The 21,248-nt window shown below is 33.9% G+C and overlaps 1 protein-coding gene across 4 annotated transcripts in view; it reads right to left on the reverse strand.

The window, feature by feature from the left end:
- The window catches only part of LOC146995472 (cullin-5-like), a 64,379-nt gene that overhangs the window by 32,852 nt on the left and 10,279 nt on the right, over positions 1-21,248 (reverse strand). For 3 of the 4 annotated variants that reach the window (XM_085824006.1, XM_085824009.1, XM_085824007.1), the window contains exon 3: positions 5,002-5,064. The exons of the other annotated variant lie outside the window; for it this stretch is intronic. In XM_085824006.1, the coding sequence (XP_085680132.1) occupies positions 5,035-5,064 (30 nt within the window). In that variant the 3' untranslated portion in view covers positions 5,002-5,034. The remainder of the gene's footprint in view (positions 1-5,001; positions 5,065-21,248) is intronic. 4 annotated transcript variants of the gene reach the window in all.

Below are 21,248 nucleotides of genomic sequence, written 5' to 3' on the forward strand. Positions count from 1 at the left end.
GTGACCATCCCAGAAGAAATAAAGCAGGTAGATATTAGCATCTGGAAAGATATCCCAAAGCATGAAGGAAGAGTAATATATTTAGTGTATGAACCTGTTATGTCAAGAAGACTTTAAATGAATTAGAAGACAACATAAAATAGCAGTTTTATCTGATCGCAAATGTTTAAAATGTTATTTAAAATGTCTAACTTTTTTTTATTCTTAAAATGATGTTTAATCCTCATTTGTTCTGCTATTTAATTTTTATGATGTATTGTTACTTAGTTTGTTATCTATCCATTTGTCAGTAATTGAGCTGAATTAAGTAAAGATTTGTTCTTTTACATTATATTTTACCGCTCGATCAGGCCGACTGCCGTACCAAAGCACTCGGGTTCGAATCTCGAAAAAGGTTCGGGGGTTGTAAATGCATAGTGTCTGTGCATCATGGGGGCACCCAAAATATGCTGCAAGCCGAAAAGTTCTTTCAAGAAGCTGATCGTAGGGAAAGAGAACTTGAAAATCCTTGGACTCGTCCTCCGTGTGATAGTTGCATCGCAAAAATGTTATGGTTTTTAATTAATTGACTTTCTGTTTAAATATGCAGTAATTATAATTAAAAATTCACAAGTAAATTTTCCATTTAATGTATTTTTTAGAGATAGTGCAAACTCATCTCCCTGCAACAATTGAAAAGAAAGGTGCTACTATAACAGTTAATCTCAAAAAAGGTTGGTGGGTGGTAAATGTATAGTGTCCGTGCAGCATGGGGGCACCCAAAATATGCTGCAACAAAGTTGCTACTACACTCATGTCCATAAATTAAGGATAATTCGGAGTCACGCGGAAATCGAACTCTAAAATATACTAAAATATCACCTGTAACATCACTACACACATCTTCAAGAATCATATGCAAATTTTAGGAAGTAACCAGATGACACCGATGGTACTTCACAATGACGAGAATGTAAGAAAGTGATATATAACGAATACAGGCAAAGAAGTAAAATTGTTCGCAGGCACTTTATAAGCATTTCAGTGCAATAACCAAATAGTTCGCAGGGGCTTTATAAGCATTTCAGTGCAATAACCGACAAAGGACGCATTTGGATGATTTTTTACGTGGTAGAATTATCGGCCGTCTGGAATGTGGGCGTACCCAACTGGAAGTATCAGACAAACTTGGAATTGCCCAGAGTGTCATCTCCAGGCTTTGGCAACGATTCCCACATGATGGTAATGTGAGTAGACGTTACAGCACAGGTCGCCCCAGAGTTACAGCGCCGAATAAGGACCGGTATTTGGCAGTTACTGCCAAAACAAACAGGTGGAGCACAGCCTGAGACCTGCCTCGTCAGCTCTCTTCAGCCACTGGTACGACAATTTCAAGGCAGACCGTGTACAGACGCTTAGGGCAGATTGGTTTATATGTTCGTAGACCTGTCAGATGCGTTCCACTTACTGCAACTCACTGTCGCCTGCGGTTAGCCTGGAGTAGAGAGCATGCACTGTGGACACCGCAACAGTGGGCTTGTGTGATGTTTTCCGACGAGTCCAGGTTTAGCTTGCAGTCTGATTCTCGCCGGACTTTCATATGGAGAGCTCCAGGTATTCGTTACCACCAAGAAAGCATCATTGAACGACACCGTTACGGTGGTGTAGGAGTGCTCGTTTGGGGTGGAATTATTCTGGGTTCCAGAACTGACCTTCATGTTCAAATTGGAATCATGACAAGCCATATCTATCGGGACGTCATTCTGGAACAACATGTACATTTGTTTCGGGGTGCCATGGGCACACAATTTGTTTATGGATGACAACGCCCGTCCTCACCGTGCAAATATCGTAAGCGAATGCCTTCAATCGGAGGATATCACCCGTACAGACTGGCCAGCATTCTCACCAGACTTGAACCAGTAGAACACGTGTGGGACATGCTTGGCCGACGAGTTGCAGCCCGTCAACCTCCTTCTACATGTCTACCGGAACTTCGGAGTGCATTGCTTTTTGAGTGATGTAATATCCCCCAAGATCAGATCGATAATTTGATACTCAGATGCCTAGGCGTTGTACGGACTGTATTGCATCGTCTGGGAGACATACAATGTATTAACAATCAAACCAACCATGTAATATTGGTTTTTTGTAAATAAGTTTTTTTTTTTTTGGTAATTTGCTCCAGGGAGAAAAGAAATCGCTAATTTTTTTAATAATATCAAACATATAGCATCTGTTTTTGCTCTTTACCTTTTGTTTAATAAATAAGCTTTACAAATAAGTCAAATTTGTTTTGCTTCTAACTTTTCCTTTGCCTGATTTTGCATTATCCTTAATTTATGGACATGAGTGTATAACAGCGAGTACTTTTGTGTACAGAAGCTGTCTTGAAAGCTTAGAATCTAAAATTTTAAGTTTGTATTTGTTTTTACTGAATTGTAAGTATTATAAATTCATATGTTTGGAAGCGTCCGAGTTTCAAAAATAATAAAAGTATAAATGATAAATAATAAAGCTTCAAAATAGTAAATCAAACAATCATCAAAATGTTTAGTACCTATTTAAAAATTTGGAGCTTTCTTTCAATTTTAAAGTAATTTAAAATTTAATAAATAGCTTTAAAACTCTTGCCAGTCACTGCTCATCTCAATGCATATAATAGCATTATAATTTTTTATAATAATAATGCATATTTTGTTTAATTTCATGAGGCTGAAGGAGACATTGTAAACTTATATTATGAATACGAGTCATATTTTGTAAAATTCGATGAAAGGCCATTCGAAAAACATGTATACATTGACAGAATTGCCGATATAAATAAAATATGTTATTAACAATATTAACAATATTAACAATATAATTATTAATTAAGAAAAGGCTGCATTAAATATATTAAAAGGATCTTTTAAAATTTTTGCAGGAAATGAATTTAAGTTTCTCTTAAGTGAATGGATATTTTTATATCTTTATTACCGTATTTGCAGGCGCATAAGGCACATCTCCCTTTTTTTATACACATTTCATTATAATGAATTTACAGTATTTTAAATATAAATACAAAGTAATACTTTATACCCACAATTCATCTGGGGAAGAGCTTTTAATTTTCTTCATCAAAACCTAAACACTCATCACCATAGCTAAATGAAAAGTCACTTGAGACCTCTCCTAAATCAGCATTCGAGTCCTCATACAACAGATTGTCCTCTGTACCATCCAGTGTATTAATAATGCCACACTTCATACATGATTTAACCTCTGCCTCTGTTTTCACAGCATCCCAAGATGCTTTGACCCATTCACAAACTTTCCAAATGTTAGGCCTTCCCCTTCTTCTTGATGGTGTAACCTCAAAATTTGAAGCCTGCATCCAGCTTGCATGCTTTGTTACAGCAATTTCAACGTTGTTTTTGAACCATAATTTGCCAACAAACTTAAGAAACACCAAACAGTTGAAATTTCCCACTTAAAAGTCGTTCGCAAAAATTGCAGTTTTCATGCCAGATGCACATTTACTAAGCTCTCCGTAACTGTAATATTCCCACACATCGCAAGGAAACAAGAAAAAAATCACATAACTCCAAAAAAAGAGGAAATTTCCAGAAATTAATGCAATCAAAAACTGAGTATCGACATACAAGATGCACCTCCTTTTTTTCCCGACTTATTTTCAAAGAAAAAAAGTGCGTCTTATACACTAGAAAATTTGCTATTTAAAACTTTCTTACATTTATTGGAAAACAAATTGTTTTATATGCTTAATTTCATTCACATAACTATGCTCACTGTAGTTATTGGCTATACTAAATATTTGAATGAAGAAATATAAGTTTTATTTGCACAAAAACTATTAGCATATGTTTTATAGCAATACACGCAAGTACACAAAAGTGATACACAAAAACTATGAGCATATAGTTTTATAGCAATTTATGAGAGCAAAGTTTTACATAAAAATGTAAATTAATCATAAACGCATCTGTTATATAATTTCAATACAATGAGATATAACAATAATCACTGAGGAAATCTGATATGATTGTGATGACTATATTCAATAATTAAAAAATTCCAAAGATTCCAGTAAGATTTTAATAACTGGAAGAGTAACTTCTTACTGGATCAATAAAACGCTTTTCTGCTGTTATCAGTTTTACTGGAGGAGATGTCTGAAATACTGCTATTGCGACATTATACTGATTAAACTAATGTAACACTGTGCGACACCCACACAGATCTTTAAAGCAGCAATTCTCAACAGGTGGTACACAAGATAAAAAATAGGTGGTAGGCAAAGAAACAAAGTTCAAAAATTCTATGAAGAAAAAAAGAACAATTGTTAGAAAATTCCTGTGATTGCACTTCCACTGAAGATTTCATAAATAACAACTTTTGGCTACACCGAAAGAAAGAATTTAAAGGCATTTCAAATAAAGCTAAATTTTTATTGCCTTTTTGCACAACCTATTTGTGTGAACAAGGATTTTCTTCCATGTTTTATTTGAAAAATAAATACAGAATAAAATTAAAAGTGGATCACACTTAAAGCTAAGTGAAATAAGGCCAGACAAAGAAATTGATCTCTCTTAAACAGGCCCAAATTTTACACTAAATTTAAGTATATAACTTAAATTTTGATAATTAAAATGGTAACCAATTCTTAATTAATATTTTTTATGTGTGCCTATTTAATACAGATAGCCAATAGCTTGTGCAAATGGCAAAACGTTTATTTTTTCTATTTATATTGAGAAACTGAATAAGTATTATAAAATGTACAATAATTATACTGGTTGTACTAAGGTTTTTAAATTTTTGTTTAGATGGTATGTGTTAGTCAAAAGGTTGAGAACCGCTGCTTTAAAGCAATTAAATTTATGTCACTTTGTGAAGTTATACAAAAGTCGCAGTGTGACATTAACATCATTATCGCAGCATGACTTTACTACCATACTCAAAGACAAAGAAGCAACAATAACAAAAAAAAGAAGCCAAGAGAAAAAATTGGTATCTTACCTCTCAGCCTCCACATCCACAGGGCTTGTTTGCTCACATCCTCTTCTTGGGCGCTTCGCATTCCTATAATAAACAAAAATAGGTACAATTTTATTACCGAGACCATAATAAACCACAGTGACAGTACATGCATAAAAGCATCAAACTTGGCACACACATCCATTTAAATCATAAACTGACATCACATAAATTTAGATACTTCTAAATGCAAGTGAATTATGACTGCACATAAATTTAGATAGCTCTAAATTTTAATTTACCACTGAAATACTGGTATACTTTTTAAACTTTTTAAAAGTGCATCGAATCTATCTATTTAGAAATTGCCAGAGATGAAAAATTTGCAATAAAATTTTGACAAAGAAAAGGCATCATTCATGACTGTGTGTGATTATGACAAAGCCTCAAGGGCTATCTGCCTGTGCCTTTGTGGAGCACTTTCTAAGGGAAACTGGCTCGTATACACGTTACACATGGGGAAAACCACGAAAACGCCCAGCCCGTTCCTGGGATTCAAACCTCGGAACGACTACCAGCGTTCGGCGACTCCACTGCTCGGCCGCTGCTGGGCCTCATTCGTGATAGAAAATTAGGCTTAAACTATAGTCCAAGAACCATGAAATGAAACCATTTCATCGATAACTCAACAACTAAATGGCACCTTTAATCTTCTAGGTGTATCTACGGATTATTTCGTATTGAAAGATGGCTTTCCAAATCACGACACGCAGAATATTCTTGTCAGATTTTGATAAATACGAAATGGTTTCGAATGAATGCGGCAACTGGCAGTAGGGAAATAGCAATCAATAGAGAAAGATGTTACAGCGCGAGGTTCATAAATAAAAACCTCGTATCCAGCCACACTATCTGCCGACCTGTAGGCGATTTTCGTGCCGAAACCGAAAAATACTAAGAAGCCTTCGACCGAAAGCTTTGTGTATGCAAAAAGTTTGTGAAACAAAATTTCTCTTATAAAATAAAATGCAATTTGCACTGAACCCATGAATTACTTTTAAAGAAATTAATATCACCTAATTTACAAATAATTTCTTTTAGCATGGAATAAATACTTAAACAGGTATCTTACAATTACATGAAATAACGTAATCTTTAAAGGCATTGATGTATACAATATAAATATTTGCTTGTTATTTTATGAAATAACAGTGTCTGGGAAGCCCACTCAAATATCCTGTAGAATTTTAACAAATTATTTTATAGGATACAAATATGCATCTGTTTTTTTATGAAATATGTGAAATTCATGCAAATAAAATTAAGGATTATGAAATTTATTTTAATATAAATAACTCTGCAAAAAGAAATATTCAGGAGACTTTATTCCCCTTATTTTCCTATTATTGTCATCATAAAAAAAATAATAGCATTTATCTTAAAGATAATTAGCTTATTTAAAAAATACAATCTGTAAGCACTTTCTTTAACTCTATAAGATCCATTTATTTTAAATACTTTTCTAAAACTTTTTATAAAAAATAAGAAAATAATGTAAGCACAAACCTTGTGGTTGAAAAGTTAGGCAAACCTTGGGTTCAGTACCCCTCAAATAAATAATGAAAACAATCTCAGATTTTATAGGATAAAAATTAGGTCCAAACGGGCAATTTTTTTCATTTACAGACAATCATTAGATGTTTGGGCTAATGCTACTTTGGACTAAAAGTATTTAAAAGCTACAATTTCAGACAGACTGTCTTGCACACTTAAAATACAAATGTTTTATTAATTACACTGCTTGCCTTAAAAATATGTTTCTTAATCAAAAATTTGCTAAATTTTTATAAAACATAAACTAATACTTATAAAAGAGCCTGAGGCAATTTGTTACAATTAATTAAATTGTTCAACGTTGTTTAATTAATTGTTTAGGCGGTCAGAGCCGGAACAGCTAATGAAGTTTATGAGACTGTGATATTACTTTCGGTTTTGTGAAATGAAGAATTACATAGGATACTTTCAGATTGAAGTTCTGTAGAAACAAAAAAGTAAGTACCATCCCTCTTTCTGAAGCTCCTTATTTGTTTATTGACTTTTGGTAATTAAAAGGTCACTAAAGGAGATATCAGCGAAAAAACATACATTGAAAACAAAGTTAAAACAAAACGTTGCCGACAAAAATATCCAAAGAAGTGATTTGGAAGTGCTGAAGAATAAGTTTAAAGTGTTCGAGACAAAGATAAATTCCAATTTCGATTCTTTGTTCGGGTTATGTATTGAAGAAAGTGCAGTCAAAAGTCTTTAATCCGGACATCCATAATCCGGAATGATCTATAATCCGGACCTCAAAGCTACAAATTTTCCGCGCATGCGTTTACGCATATGCATAATACGTTTACGCATGCGCGTTTAATGTATAACGGACGGTATAAGCTAAGCTAAAATTATCTATTTCAGTTAATGTTGCAGATTGTGTTGTTCCTTAATCTTCTAATTGGATACGGCTTATTATTTTCTTTTAGACTATTAGAGCAATTTAATAAAAGTAAGTTGGAACTTTCGATTATGTCAAACACAATTTCCGATACTGGAGCTGCAAAGAATCTACAAAGGGAAAGCATGTTTCGATGTCCATCAAACAAAAAGTGGAATTGCTGCAAAAAATGGATAAAGGCATATCCTTTGTTTCTCTAACCATTCCAAAATCTGTTTATCAATTTCAAGCTGCTCTGTGGGGGGGGGGACGTCACGGCGTGCAATGAACTGGAAATTGATCTCTCAGCACTATCCTCATCTTCATGGCAGATGTTTTTATTTTAATCGGCTTATAATTCGTTATTAAATGTAGTATTTCATCTCGATTTGCTCCCTCTTTGATATGATTTAAATCAAATTCCTCGTCATTATAAATATCACGAATACACATCAAATAGTTTTCTGGTTGCAATTTTCTAATTTCTATGCATAATGTATGCTTTACGCATGCGCGGGTTGAAAGAAATGTTTAATAAAGTAAGCAAATAAATATTAAGATTTTTTTGTAAATTTTGATACCCTTTAGATCATAATTGCTCTTTATTTCATAAATTACGGTTTTATATTTTTAATTTTATAATTTATGCATGCCATTTTACCAGATTTAAACTGATGATCTATAATCCGGGAAAACCGATAATCTGGAATCGCTGAAGTCATGACAAGTCCGGATTAAAGACTTTTGATTGTATTGATGCTTATGTAAAAGAGAAAGAAGAGATTGACGATATTGTCTTAGATGTAGAAGTCGAATTAAATCGTAAATTAGCTAAGCTTTCCAAAGAAATTGAATAGGAACCTTTGGTTTTCACGAATGCTTAGGTCAATGTTAAATTATCCAAAATTATTTTGCCAACGTTTTCGGGTAACTTACACGAGTAGCTTTCACTTAAAGATATTTTTTAGCCAGTGTTGATTCAAATCCTAATTTAACAGATGTGGTCAAATTACAGTACTTAAAATCTGCGCTAAGAGGAGATGCTAATCGTATTGTTCAGTCAATATCCATAGTTGACTCTAATTATAAATTAGCCTTTTCATTACTAGAAGAAAGGTTCTCTAATCACCACGAACAAGTGTATGTTCATCTGAAACGATTTATGAATATGCATCCTACGCAAAATGAGTCTGCGTCAGCAACATTAAATGTAATTGACATTTAGAGACTCTTTCACTGAACTGTGTTATCTTCAGTACAGTGGCTTTGTTTTGTATTAGCTGAGAAATACTTGGCGACAGAGCAGAATCTTGTCTAATAGCGCATGCGCCACTAGAATCGCCGCTGAAATATATTTTCGATAAACTTGATTCTTGATGTACACATTCGGAGTTGCGAATCATATGTTACTCTGTAAGAAAGAAAGCTAGCACTAGACTGTCGCCATGGAAAATAAATGTATTGAAAGTAAAAGTGTTATTTTCTGTAATGTGTGTGTGGTGTTATTTTATTGCGATATATAGCTATTGACGAGAAATAGAATAATTCAATTCACCAAACACACTTGAATTGAATTATTCTATTTCTCATGAATAGCTATATATCACAATAAAATAACACCACACACATTACAGAAAATAACACTTTTACTTTCAATACATTTATTTACCATAGTGACACTCTGGCACTACGTTTCTTTCTTACAGCGTAACATACGAATCGCAACTCCGAATGTACGTTTTTCTGCTCATATCTCCTTTAGTGACATTTTAATAAGCAAAAGTCAATAAACAAATAAAGAGCTTCAGAAAGGGGGAGGGTACTTAAACTTTTGTTTCTACAGAACTTCAATCTGAAAGTATCCTAGTAATCCTTCGTTTCACAAAACCAAAAGTAATATCACAGTCTCATAACCTTCATTAGCTGTTCCGGCTCTGACTTACTGAGTTGGATCTTTTAATTTCTTATTTAACTACTTTTATTAAATTTCAGTTTACAATATAAAATTAGTTAAATTTTTACAAAATGTAAAATAATTACACTGCTCACTTTAAAACTATGATTTTTAATCAAAAATTTGTTAAATTTCTACAAAGTATAAAATAGATAATAAAATATGTTAATTCCAAATTCAGGCTTCCAAGTGCCTATATGTTCGGGTGGAGGACTATGTTATCCAAAATTTAATGACTATAGGCAACATTGTTTTTCAACAATGCGTAAACATACATATGTTCATGCAAATTATCATTATTTAGTTTCATGAAATATGATACAGGGTGATAATATTTGGTGACAACAATTAGAAAAGTGCTTCCGACATTTAAAGTGATTTGACACAAAATGCCATTTTGAAACTAATAGCCCTTCTGGGGTAATTCACATCTGTGCTTTAGAAAAAAATATAAAATTAAAAATATTAAAATAAAAGCTGAAAGATTTCAAATTTTATATTACACCCAAAGGGAATTCTTTTAATGTTTTGTGTGTTACCTTTAATTCTCAAATAGCCTGTTCTTCGTACATAAATCACATAAAATTCAAGTAAACAGCTATATAAAAAAAAATATTTAAAAAAGGCCTGTCTTCAAAATTTCCAATAGCCTTGCGTGCTAGAGGTAAAGAAATTTTTTTCCCATACAGCAATACCATTGCTCACTTTTATTCCATTATAACTGATGAAGTCACTTCAAATAATAAGGAAACTTTATGATGGTGTACAAGATGATTTGTGAACAGTCAAAAAATATTAGATAAGAAAGACATCCTACATTTTCTCAGACTAGCTAAGATTACAGGTCCACTCAATAATAATTCTATAATCTCAATAATTTCAAAATCCGGGTTAGATGGTAGCAACATTAGCTATGAGTTATGATGGAGCAGGTAACGTGATTAAAAAAGGGAATTGGAGCTCAGATTAAAGCTTTTGCTTCAAAAGCAATCCATATGCACTGCACTTCTCATTACATGAATCTTGTGTTCATATACTCATGCAACATTTCTGAAATTCACAATATGCTGAACAAACTTTAAAAAAAATATTCAAATCGGCAAAAAATATTAGACCTTTTCCGGACAAAATAGATAGCCTATACGGCATTGAGGCGTACCGCCACTTCTATCACAGCTTTTCCGATATCACCGAATTTAAAGGATCCGAAATTCGATCGAAAGCAAGTCTATCGAAATACTGTTCATTGTGATTCTGTGTTTTGTTAATACAAAGCTGCATTTTAGCAGTACCTTAACTTGTCTAGCTCATTTTCCAACTAAAATCTCAGTTTTCAAATTTCGAAAAGATTGTATATCACCGTTTTGCATCAGTTTGCGCTGATCATGTAAATGAAATTTGTGTAAATTTGTATAATTTGTGACATATAAAGATGATTTACCCTATCCGGTAACACATCGACGTATTTTCACTTAAAAAAAACATCAGAGAATTGCACAATATCGGCAATGTGCATCTTCCTTTGTTCAAGTACACATTGATGTAAAAAAGTCAAAGGAAATTGACAAAAATCCAGTTTTTCTTACTCTTGTAAAAAGCGCCAAATAAGTGGGCGATTCTGCACTTCACACCCTAATTTTATATTTGCTGCGTTGTTTCAAACAGAGAATAAATAGGATTAAACCAATTGTTTCCTTTTCCTAATATACTGTGAAAGCATCGATTTATCCGTTTATAGTTATATTTATAGTAAATTAATTGAATTCTGCTGCTATGCTCAACGATATATATAGTTAACAAAATAGCTCTAGACAAACGTTACGCAAATCAAACGACGCCAACTGTACTTTTAAATACGATGAAAATAAAATTAATAATCATGTACATACTAATGAGTGGATGAACTTTCGTTAAGTAACAATTACTGATGTAAAAAATTAAACACAAATATTAACACTTAATTAAATAGATAACCAATAGAATAGACTGATGCAATACATTAAAAGAATTTAACTACAGTTTATTATGAAAAACTTAATGCAGATAATTTAATTTTCATCAACAAAGATTTAACCGGGACATTGGTAGTACCGACAAACCGAGTGAAGTGCTAAAAAAATAAATAAAACAATATAAATACGCAAATATACATTACCTGGAGCTGAAAGGCTCGGACTCCATTTCAGAAATTTTTATTTTTATTACACAAGTAAATTACAATATATATACTACAATACAAAAATTTTAATGGCAAGAAAAAGTATTTATTACAAAGATTATTTACAAAAATATTATATACAAATGTTAATAGTTAGTAAGAAAAATTAGTATTTATATACAAAGATATTATATACAAATGTTAGTAAGGTTAGAATAAATATTTATGTACGAAGATATTAAAGCTTAAATATCTGAAAAAGAATTAGAAAATTATATAAAAAAATATATCAAATACAAAGATAAAATATCTGAAAAAGGAATTAGAAAATTTATAAAAAATATTAAAGATTCTTAAAAAGAATTAGAAAATTATATTAAAAAAAATCAAAAATACAAAGATATTTAAGATTAAATATCTTAAAAAGAATTAGAAAATTATACAAAAAATATATCAAACAGAAAGCTATTAAAGATCTTAAAAAGAATTAGAAAATTAGATCAAATTAGACAATGAAAAATATATAGAGAATTTATAATCGCAAGAATAGCACCTAGATCCAACAAAGTTAAAGTCTAGTATGAGCTAAGGCTCCTCTAAACCTTAGTATAGCCTTAGTATCATCCTTGAACCGGCAGGTTCCTTTCAACGGGCGCCTGGACGGAAGGGTCCTATCCCGATCGAAGTTGCGTCTCTTTTCGAACATTATGGGCATAAGTGTTGTTCGGCAGAGTGATGATGGCATGTCGATAAGCAATGTGGATGGTAAGCAATGATAGTCCAGCAGAAAGATGATTTGAAGATACCTGCACTTGGGGAGAAGTATTCAGAGGCTAACTCCTAGGTTGAAAGTCGCTGCGCTGAGGTATAGAAGGCGGCGTCGGTGGGCGGGGAGATCTTGAAATCTTCAGGTCAGGTGGGTGAAAGTGTCCAATGGGAGAAAAAGTTGGAATTTGGAAATAGAGCTGAGGGGTCTCATGCAAGCAAGTGTGTTATGTTCACAGATCAAAGATATAATTTAAGAGTTTTTTTTTTTTTTTATAATTAATTAGTTAAAGATGTTAGCTTCCTCACAAATAGTAAAAAGAATTAATAGTTTCTCCATGGGTGTGTCTGCGGCTTTTAATTGGTGTAAGCTATTTTTGAGAGTAGAGAAGAATTTAAATATGTTATTGTAGCCGAAAGTATTATTGAGTTCTTTTAGTGTAGATAGAATGTCGGTGAAAATGTTCGCGTTGGATGTAGTGTTGGTAGTCTGATTTCTAATGTCTTGTGTATTGTTGGAAGTAACTTGTGCATATGTTCTCCCTTGTGTAAGGTTTGGGGTGCTATTGCTTGGTGTAAAAGTGTGATTGGGTGATTTATTTAGGTTTCTGTTTTTGGGGAATTTCTCGCAACCGCGGAATGAAGCTGGATGATTTTTTTGGCAGTTTGCGCATGTGGGGTTATCTAATTTACCTTGTGTTGGGCAGTCTGTTGTTTTATGTTGTTGTGCGCATTTAACACACCTAGGTAAGAAGAAACAATTGTCTGATGAGTGATTAAAACGTTGCCAGTTGTGGCATTGTGGTGTAATGTTTTTGTTGATGTATTTTTCGATTGTGATAATGAACATACCTAGGTGTGTTTCACTGTAGATTTTGTCGATGTTTGGTGTTGGCATGAGTTGTATCTGAAATAGTGGCATGGGTTGTTTGGTTTTGAATCTTGTGAGTTGTACTACTTTGTGTACATTGTATCCGAGGTGTGTGAGTTCCGTGGAAATTTCATGTGTGTCAGTGGTAATGGGTAAGCCTCGGATAACTACTTTAATTGGGCGTTTGTGCTTGGGTGTAATGATATAATGTTCGATGTTATGTTTTTGTAAGTCTGTGGTGAGTTGTCTGTGATCATCTGTTGTTGATGGTAGTAACTTGAGGTATTCTCCACTTATTTTGGCGTAAAATGTAGCATTAGTCAGTGTAGTGAGTTTCTTGATGTACTGGTTGTGTGTGGCGCCATCTATCGGCTTAACCATAATTGGTGTAGGTGTGCTATATTGGGGAAGTCTTGTATCTGGTGTTTGCGAGCTGTTAATTTGTGTTGTGGGTTGGGTGGAATGAGTGTCAGGTTGCGAGAGTGCTGTGTAGCTGTTTTGGGTGGGTATACTGTTGGGTGCAACATTTACGGGTACCTTAGCAGTTTTGTGTGGTTTTTTGAATCCTTCCGTGTCGTCGTCACTGTCTGAATTATCACGTGGTTTGCGTTTCTGTTGTGTGATTGGCTGTGTAATGCTTGCATGGGAAAGAGCAATATTCAACTTACCCCTCAGCTGATCCAGCAGAGTCTTCTTCTTTTCTATCTCCTTTTTCAGAATGTCCGAATGATAGTCCGTGTCCGTGACTGGTCTGTTGGCCGATAAGTACCGGATGGTTCCGTAATAGCTAGTAATGCTCCTTTCTACTTCAACGATTTCTTGTCGGAGTGTAGCAATTTCCAGCTCCGTAAGAACGTGACCAGCATTGTCCTGGTCCATATCAGTGGCCGTCGTATTCGAGGTGTCCGCAACAGGATCCATACCTTTATCCGGTGGAACCGCTTCGCTACGGGGAGTCTGCTTAGTACGAGCCATATCGAGAGGTCACGATTTCATGAGCCGTAAAGCTTTTGCACTTCGTCGCGAAGTCAGTGGCGAACGGCCATGTGCCCTTTCTAGCCAATCAGAAAAATCAGTTAAAAATTACACTAAAATTTCATTGGATGGATTTGCACCGTTTGCTAATTGTAAATTTCGGCCCCCTCCCAGACCCGAAGCACTTGGCGACATAAAGTTCGAGCGTTTTCACTCTGCTCTTGTTAACAACCACTGATCAAGGAAACGTCAATGCTTGTCAAAATTCATGATGTAACCCCTCACAAAATTGATTCTGGCCCTTTTTTGACACAAAAAAATTTACTAAATTAAGTCCTTCAGTGTTTTTACCTTTTTTTCACTGTAGAAGGCAGTTACTCTTGTTAAATTTAACATTTGGCACTAAATTTTACCTCTTTGCGGAACCCTCTTTTTGGCGATAAAAATAATTCTTTGATGATGTGGGGATAAAGGCATTGGTCATTGCAAATTCGAATCCTTTGTTACCATTTCAATTAATGCTGGTGATTTTTTTAGTCTAAAACAAACACTTCGCTTCCGAAAACTGTCAGATTTAAATTGAAATGAGTTTCACTTCAGTTTTAGACAAACGAAATAATTTGACTAGCTACTCGGGAGAGGCGGAATATCTTATTCTAGCAAGTACGGTTATATAAATGGCAGGGAAAACTTTCTACTACCACCTTGCAATAAACTTTCATTTAAACCTCAGGACCCCGTAATATTTACACAAATTTTGTGGGACTCCATAAGTATTGCGCAAATAAGACACACTCATGAGTGAAACTCTCAATTTTTTTCACTTGTACTGTAATATACTATTGCAGTTTCAGGTCATTCCCTTTAATTTCTAATTTTAAGACATAGAACGATGTGAAATTTTTAAATATGTAACAAATGAAATGACAGCTTCACGTGCAAAGCAAGGAAAATGAACGTTTATATTATAAAAAGAATGCGTCGAAACGTTTTTGTTTTTCCCTTTGTCTGTATTGTCTAGCTTTTTTTATTTTCAGATACATTGTGTAAAAATATTTGATAACTGTAAAATTATTATATTAAGTTAAAGAAATATCAAAACTGCTAAAATTTTGGCAACATCCTACTGCATGTCCCGCGACCAACACGGGAGTCGTGACCTACAGTTTAAGAAACCCTGTTCTAGGTAAAATCCTAGTATACGGAACAGCATTTGACGCGACTTTAAAAATCGTCGCCAACACCAAAATGACACGTTTACTGCTCATCATAATGCCGCCGAATCCCGTATGTACTGCAAACTAGAATTAAAACGTGTTCTCTCTCTCACACACACACACATACCATATCCATATATATATATATATATATATATATAATTTATTTACTAAATAATATTGATTATATTTATCTTCTAAGATTAATTATAGTAGATTTATCTGAAAAGAGTGAATCCATACTTAGTAAGTTCTATTTCGAAAGATGTTTTTAAGCAACTTGAATGAAAATTGTTAAAAATGTTTAACGGGGACTGGAATTAAATCATGAATAACAAAATTTCAATTGTAAAAGGAATAAATTAAAAGCAAGAATTAAATTAGATACAAATATACATATAAATTATATGCGTTGCTCTAGTTATTTCGTGCACTATTTAGGAATCTTTTACTTGTTGTAGAAGGGTTAAGGCGACTGTGCCTGGGCACCCTGTTGTGTCCAAACACCGTTCCATCGTGATACACCAAGACTCCATTAAATGTGATCACATTTTTCCAACCGGGATAGTGATTAGTGACTCTGAGTACCGTACCGAAAGGCTCGCGCTCGAATCCCGGAGACTGCATGGATGTTTGTAAATGTATAGTGTCTGTGCGGCATGGGGGGCACTCTAAATACGCGGCGGGCCGAAAGTCTTTTTTCGTTTTGGAATATATGAAAGATGTTATATTATATGTTAGTCTAAACGCATATTCATCTAATATCCTGTAGAATGTGTCGCTATTCCACTTGACCCATGTCCATCCATAAACTCTATTGATATACCATATTAAAATTTAAAAGAAACCTTGTTTAAAAAAATGTATTTGTAATATTTGGATCGTATTAACCGAACTGTTGATCACAATAAGCGATGTATTTTCCATGTTTTCGTATACAAACTGAAGGGCGTTCTGCAATTCGATAACAATATCCAAATGATAACATTATTTTTCACATTGGACAGCTGATGTTTATCCATTTTCACAGTCGCACTTTTCCGTAATTCTGATAATACTCTGTTACATGCAGTTGAAAACAAGTCTGAAATCATTTTTTCCAAATGCAATTGAAAAATAGATCACTTGTACTGTTTCTGACAGAATTTAAACCACTTCAGAATTAATCAGGTTTACATGAATACAAAGCGTTATTATGGCAATGGTACGCAAGTCGCGAAGAAATTTTGGGGGGTCGCTAAATTCAAAAAAAATTTATTTGACAACAAAAAATATAACGGCATATGAAAAGAATTTTGGATGTTTAACATTTACTAGGAATTTTAAATTAATCATTTCCATATATTAATTTTGATCGTATTGTTTTCCCCTTGATCCAGGCGTTATGCTTGAACAATTCGAGAATCGAATTTCAAAGCGCGCAGCGATAATTGTAATATGCATAGTTTACACACTTGTGTTCCCTATTTCTAACCAAATTTGTTGTCAAGCAAGCATATAACATTTTCGAAGTATTGGAAAATTCGATTGCGTGCTTGAAGGATGATTAAAAAAAAAAAAAAAAAAAAAAATTCCAGTTTTGTTCGATGGATAAATGGCTACACAAAGAGGGTACAATCCTAGAATGCGGTATGGCCTTGGCGCGGCATCCTTACAAATTTCATATTTAATTACGAAAAATCTAAAACCTCATACAATTGGAGAATCGCTCAATCTTCCTTTTCGGCAATAAAAATGACATCAATTATCCATGGAGAAAAATACAATAACGACTTAAATGATACGAAACAGTCACGATTTTATTTGAATTCGAAAAGGGGGTGGGATAGAATTCGGAAATATGCAACCGGGAAAAACCGGCAACTATGAAAAAACGAAATAAATAGGCGTAAAATGGACGAAATACGTTAGTCTAAACGCATAATTCATCTAATATCCTGTAAAATGTGTCGCTATTCCACTTGAGCCATGTTTATACATAAACTCAAACTGATAAACCATATTAAACTTTAAAAGAAACCTTTGTTTAAAAAATGTATTTGTAATATTTGGATCGTATTAACCGAACTGTTAATCGCAATGAGTGATGTATTTTTCATGTTTTCATATACAAATTAGAGGAATTTCTGCAGTTCGATAACAATATCCAAATGATAACATTAAGGGGCATTTACTGTATTTTACAATTTCTGATTAACAGGGGGGGGATTCAAACTCTTGGTTGACAGAATGACAGTTTGCATGATTTTCCTTTCAAGAAAATATGATTTTTTTTTTCATCTGGAATTGGATCATTATCCATTTTTTTTGGCGCATGGCTGTAATATTCTGTCACTAAATTCCAAATTCTTTAGAAGCAAATCTGGCTCCACTGTACCCGAGTAGTTAAAACTGTTGACTACTGCGTTGGCTTTTGTGATTTTTACTATGCAATCAGTTTTCCTTAGAAATTACTCCACGAAATCAAACCTACGTTATTTGGCCAATGTGCTTGGCCAAATAACCTAACCTAACATTTGAAGGAAATCAGCGTGAAACCAATTTTGAAAAATACATAAACAAATAAGTAAGTAAAATTTTAAAAAAATTCTGAAAGTTTTCAGATTTTATATGACATTCAAAACTGCGTCTTTTAACGTTTTGTGTGTTCACACTCAGGCCACATAATATTCAATTCAACAGCAATATCGCAAAATGTTTAAAAACAGAACATCTGTAGACAGTGTCGCGCGCAGGAGATAAAAACACTTTTTTTCTGTACGGTGTTGCCACTACTGGCTTTAAAATCGTTGAGTTTGTTAATCAAAAATTCCTTAAAATTTTCCAAAATATGGAAAAAATTCGAAATTCAAAATTCGTGGGTCCAGGTGCTCATGTTCGGGTGGAGGATTACGTTATTAAAAATTGGATGACCGTAGGTACCGTACTTTCTTCACAGTGCTAGAAACATGCATACATTCATGCAGCTTCTTCATTATTTAATTTCTTTAAATATAATACAGGTCGGTAATATTTGGTGGCAACAATTTAAAGAGTGATTCGCCGTTTATAGTGAAACGCCATAAAATGCCGTTTTGAGACTAATAGCCCTTCTGGCTCACCGCCCGCTCGGGTTAAAAAATTAGGTTATGTTAACTGAATACACACAGTATTGTAGGGGTATCACCTTCAGGGATGGGACGCCTTTGTGGAGGTCTTTCTCAGGAAACTAGATTATACTCATGTTACAGACAAGTGAAAAACCAAGAGAAGTACTCATGTAGCCCACTAGTTCGAAGAGGTTTGCAATTTTAGTCGAACTACCGGTATTGAGTGGTCACTCGTGGGGTTTTGGAAAAGCTAAGATTGATTTTTTAAAAAAAAATATTTTTATTTATTTATTTAACCAAGATTAAACTAAATGTGTTCCACATTTTCAAAGCAACTGAATATGATTCTTACTTCGTTACTTGTTTACAGATCGTTACAGCTAGCTCAAGACAGGGATAAAAACTAAAGATAACTAAAGACAGCTTTAGTTTAGAAACTAAAGATAACTTCAGTAACTAATTAAAATAGAGATTTCTAAACTAAACTTTAGTTTAGAAAAATTAACCTTGATCGAAACTTAGTCTAGAGAAAATTGTTTGGCGCGTGTTGTCTTGCCTCTGTCGTCCCCCCCCCCCCGCTTGAAACAAGATTTTTCGTTGTTTCACTTTTCATGCGAGCCAGTTGCCTTTCGGAAAAACGGAAGATATAATTCTTTCGTTTGTCCAGTATTAACAACTAAGCTATTTAAAAGAAATAGATGCAATTCTAAAGAATATTATCTATTTACATTTTAATATGTTTAAGTAAAAATGCACTTAATTCATGATACATCTAATTATATAGAATTGCATTTTATATTTCCTTCAGTTTTTAAGTACACAAGAGATACAGAACATTCCTGTGTTACCCTAAATGTATTATGTACCTGTATTATCCTTTAAAATATTCCGTTATTCCACCTGGGACGTCTCTGCCCATAATCTCCACTTTCAAAGGGAAAAAAGGCCCTTCTGGACGATCGGTAAAATCAACCCTTTCAGATTTTTCATTATTATTTTTTAAATTGGCGATGTTGGCGACATAAACAATTTCGAAAAAAATTAAATACTGAAGACCATTTTGACACTAAATCCAGGTAGTCGTAAATTCTAATAAAAACTAGCTGAAGTGGACTGAAGTTTAGCTTTCCTATTTTTTTTAGCCCAAAGGGCGTTGGCTCAGCAGGGCTATTAATTTCGTTTTGGCATTTTGCGTGGATTCACTATAAACAGCGAATCACTTTTTAAATTGTTGCCCCCAAATATTAGAGCCTGTATTATATTTAAAGAAATTAAATAATGCAGAATCTGCATGAATGCATGTATGGTTCTCGCATCGTGCGGGAAAAAAAAAGGGGGGGTTACTTAGAGACGTTAAACTCTGAATATCGTAGTTCTCTACCCGAATATGGATACCCGGAAACCCGAATTTAGAATTTCTTTTATTGTCTATTTCATATTTTGTAAAACTTGTCAAAACGAATTTTTGATTAGCAAACTCAACGATTTCAAATCAAGTAACGGTAACATTGTATTGAAAAAACACTTTTATCTCCAGCGCGCAAGACTATCTGTCGGAAATTCTAAAGATATGCTGTTTTTAAATATTTTTAGCCCAAATGCTCTCGAAATGTGTATGTGTAACGTAATGTAATATATACGAGTGTACTGCAACCCTCCTGGCCGATAATAATAGGCCTCATGGTTAACGCAGCACAACCAACACAAACGTGTATATGTACGTAATTCAAAAAAAAAAAAAAAAAAAAAAAAAAAAAAAAAAAAAAAAAAAGCCCCTTTGAGAGTAATATAACACGTGAAAGCCTTTCTATTTTATTTTATTTATTTATTTATTTTTTAAATTATGGCGGGCACTAACCGATTATAGGCGTTGCCCCCTACTAAGGTCAGAAAAGGAGGTCGTTTTATTATGGGGCCGGCGGCCACCGTTACGTCCTATGAAGGCACAGACAATTTACATACATGCCTTCTCCGGGATTCGAAATCAGGCTCTTCGGTTACGGTTACGTTCCCGTCTGGACGGCAGGTTTCCTAAATTAATGTTTTGTTAAATTACTGCAAAGTACACGAGGACTATCTGCCTGAGAGAAGGGATGCCTTCGTGGAGGAGTTCCTAAGTGAAATTGGCTCAAACTGGGGAAAACTAAGAAAACACCCATGCCAGCCCGTTAGCCAGGACTCGAACTACCAGTGTTCAGCGACTTTAGCGCTCGGCAGCTGGTGGACCTCCTACGTTAAAATTTAACTGTTATGAATAGGAATGGCATAACTGTTAAGCATTGATAGGGGATGTTTACAGGCTACATTTAAAATGGTTTATTTTACTCTGACAAAAAATGAATAAAGTTTTGGAACCTAAACAATGAGTAATAAAAAAGATGTAAAACCAATCCTTTTTATGCCAGTCATATTTTATGTTGATTTTACTTTCTTACTTATATCATTTTCTTCTTTCACATAATTTCAAAATTGAGCGTGAGTCATTGTAATGACAAATCAGAATTGCTTCAACTGCCTCCACTGCAAACTTGTTACTTTTATCCGATTCCTGAGGACCATTAATGAAAATATTCTCTGGAAATTTGCATCGTGGGCTAGAATGACAATTAGCTTAGCTTTCTTGGATATGATTTCCGATCAGTATGCTTTGTATCTGTAAGAAATTTAGCCATTTTCAAAGTAATCACACAGTTTTAAATAGTATTTTTTTTTTTTTTTCCTAATTAATCTTAGTTACCTTATGGCAACCCTAGCTACTATACGAAAACGTTGGAAACGAAAAGG

Source organism: Stegodyphus dumicola, chromosome 9 (assembly GCF_044657685.1).
Source record: "Stegodyphus dumicola isolate Sdum_Otavi_A_Nest chromosome 9, ASM4465768v1".
Lineage (NCBI taxonomy): Eukaryota > Metazoa > Arthropoda > Arachnida > Araneae > Eresidae > Stegodyphus > Stegodyphus dumicola.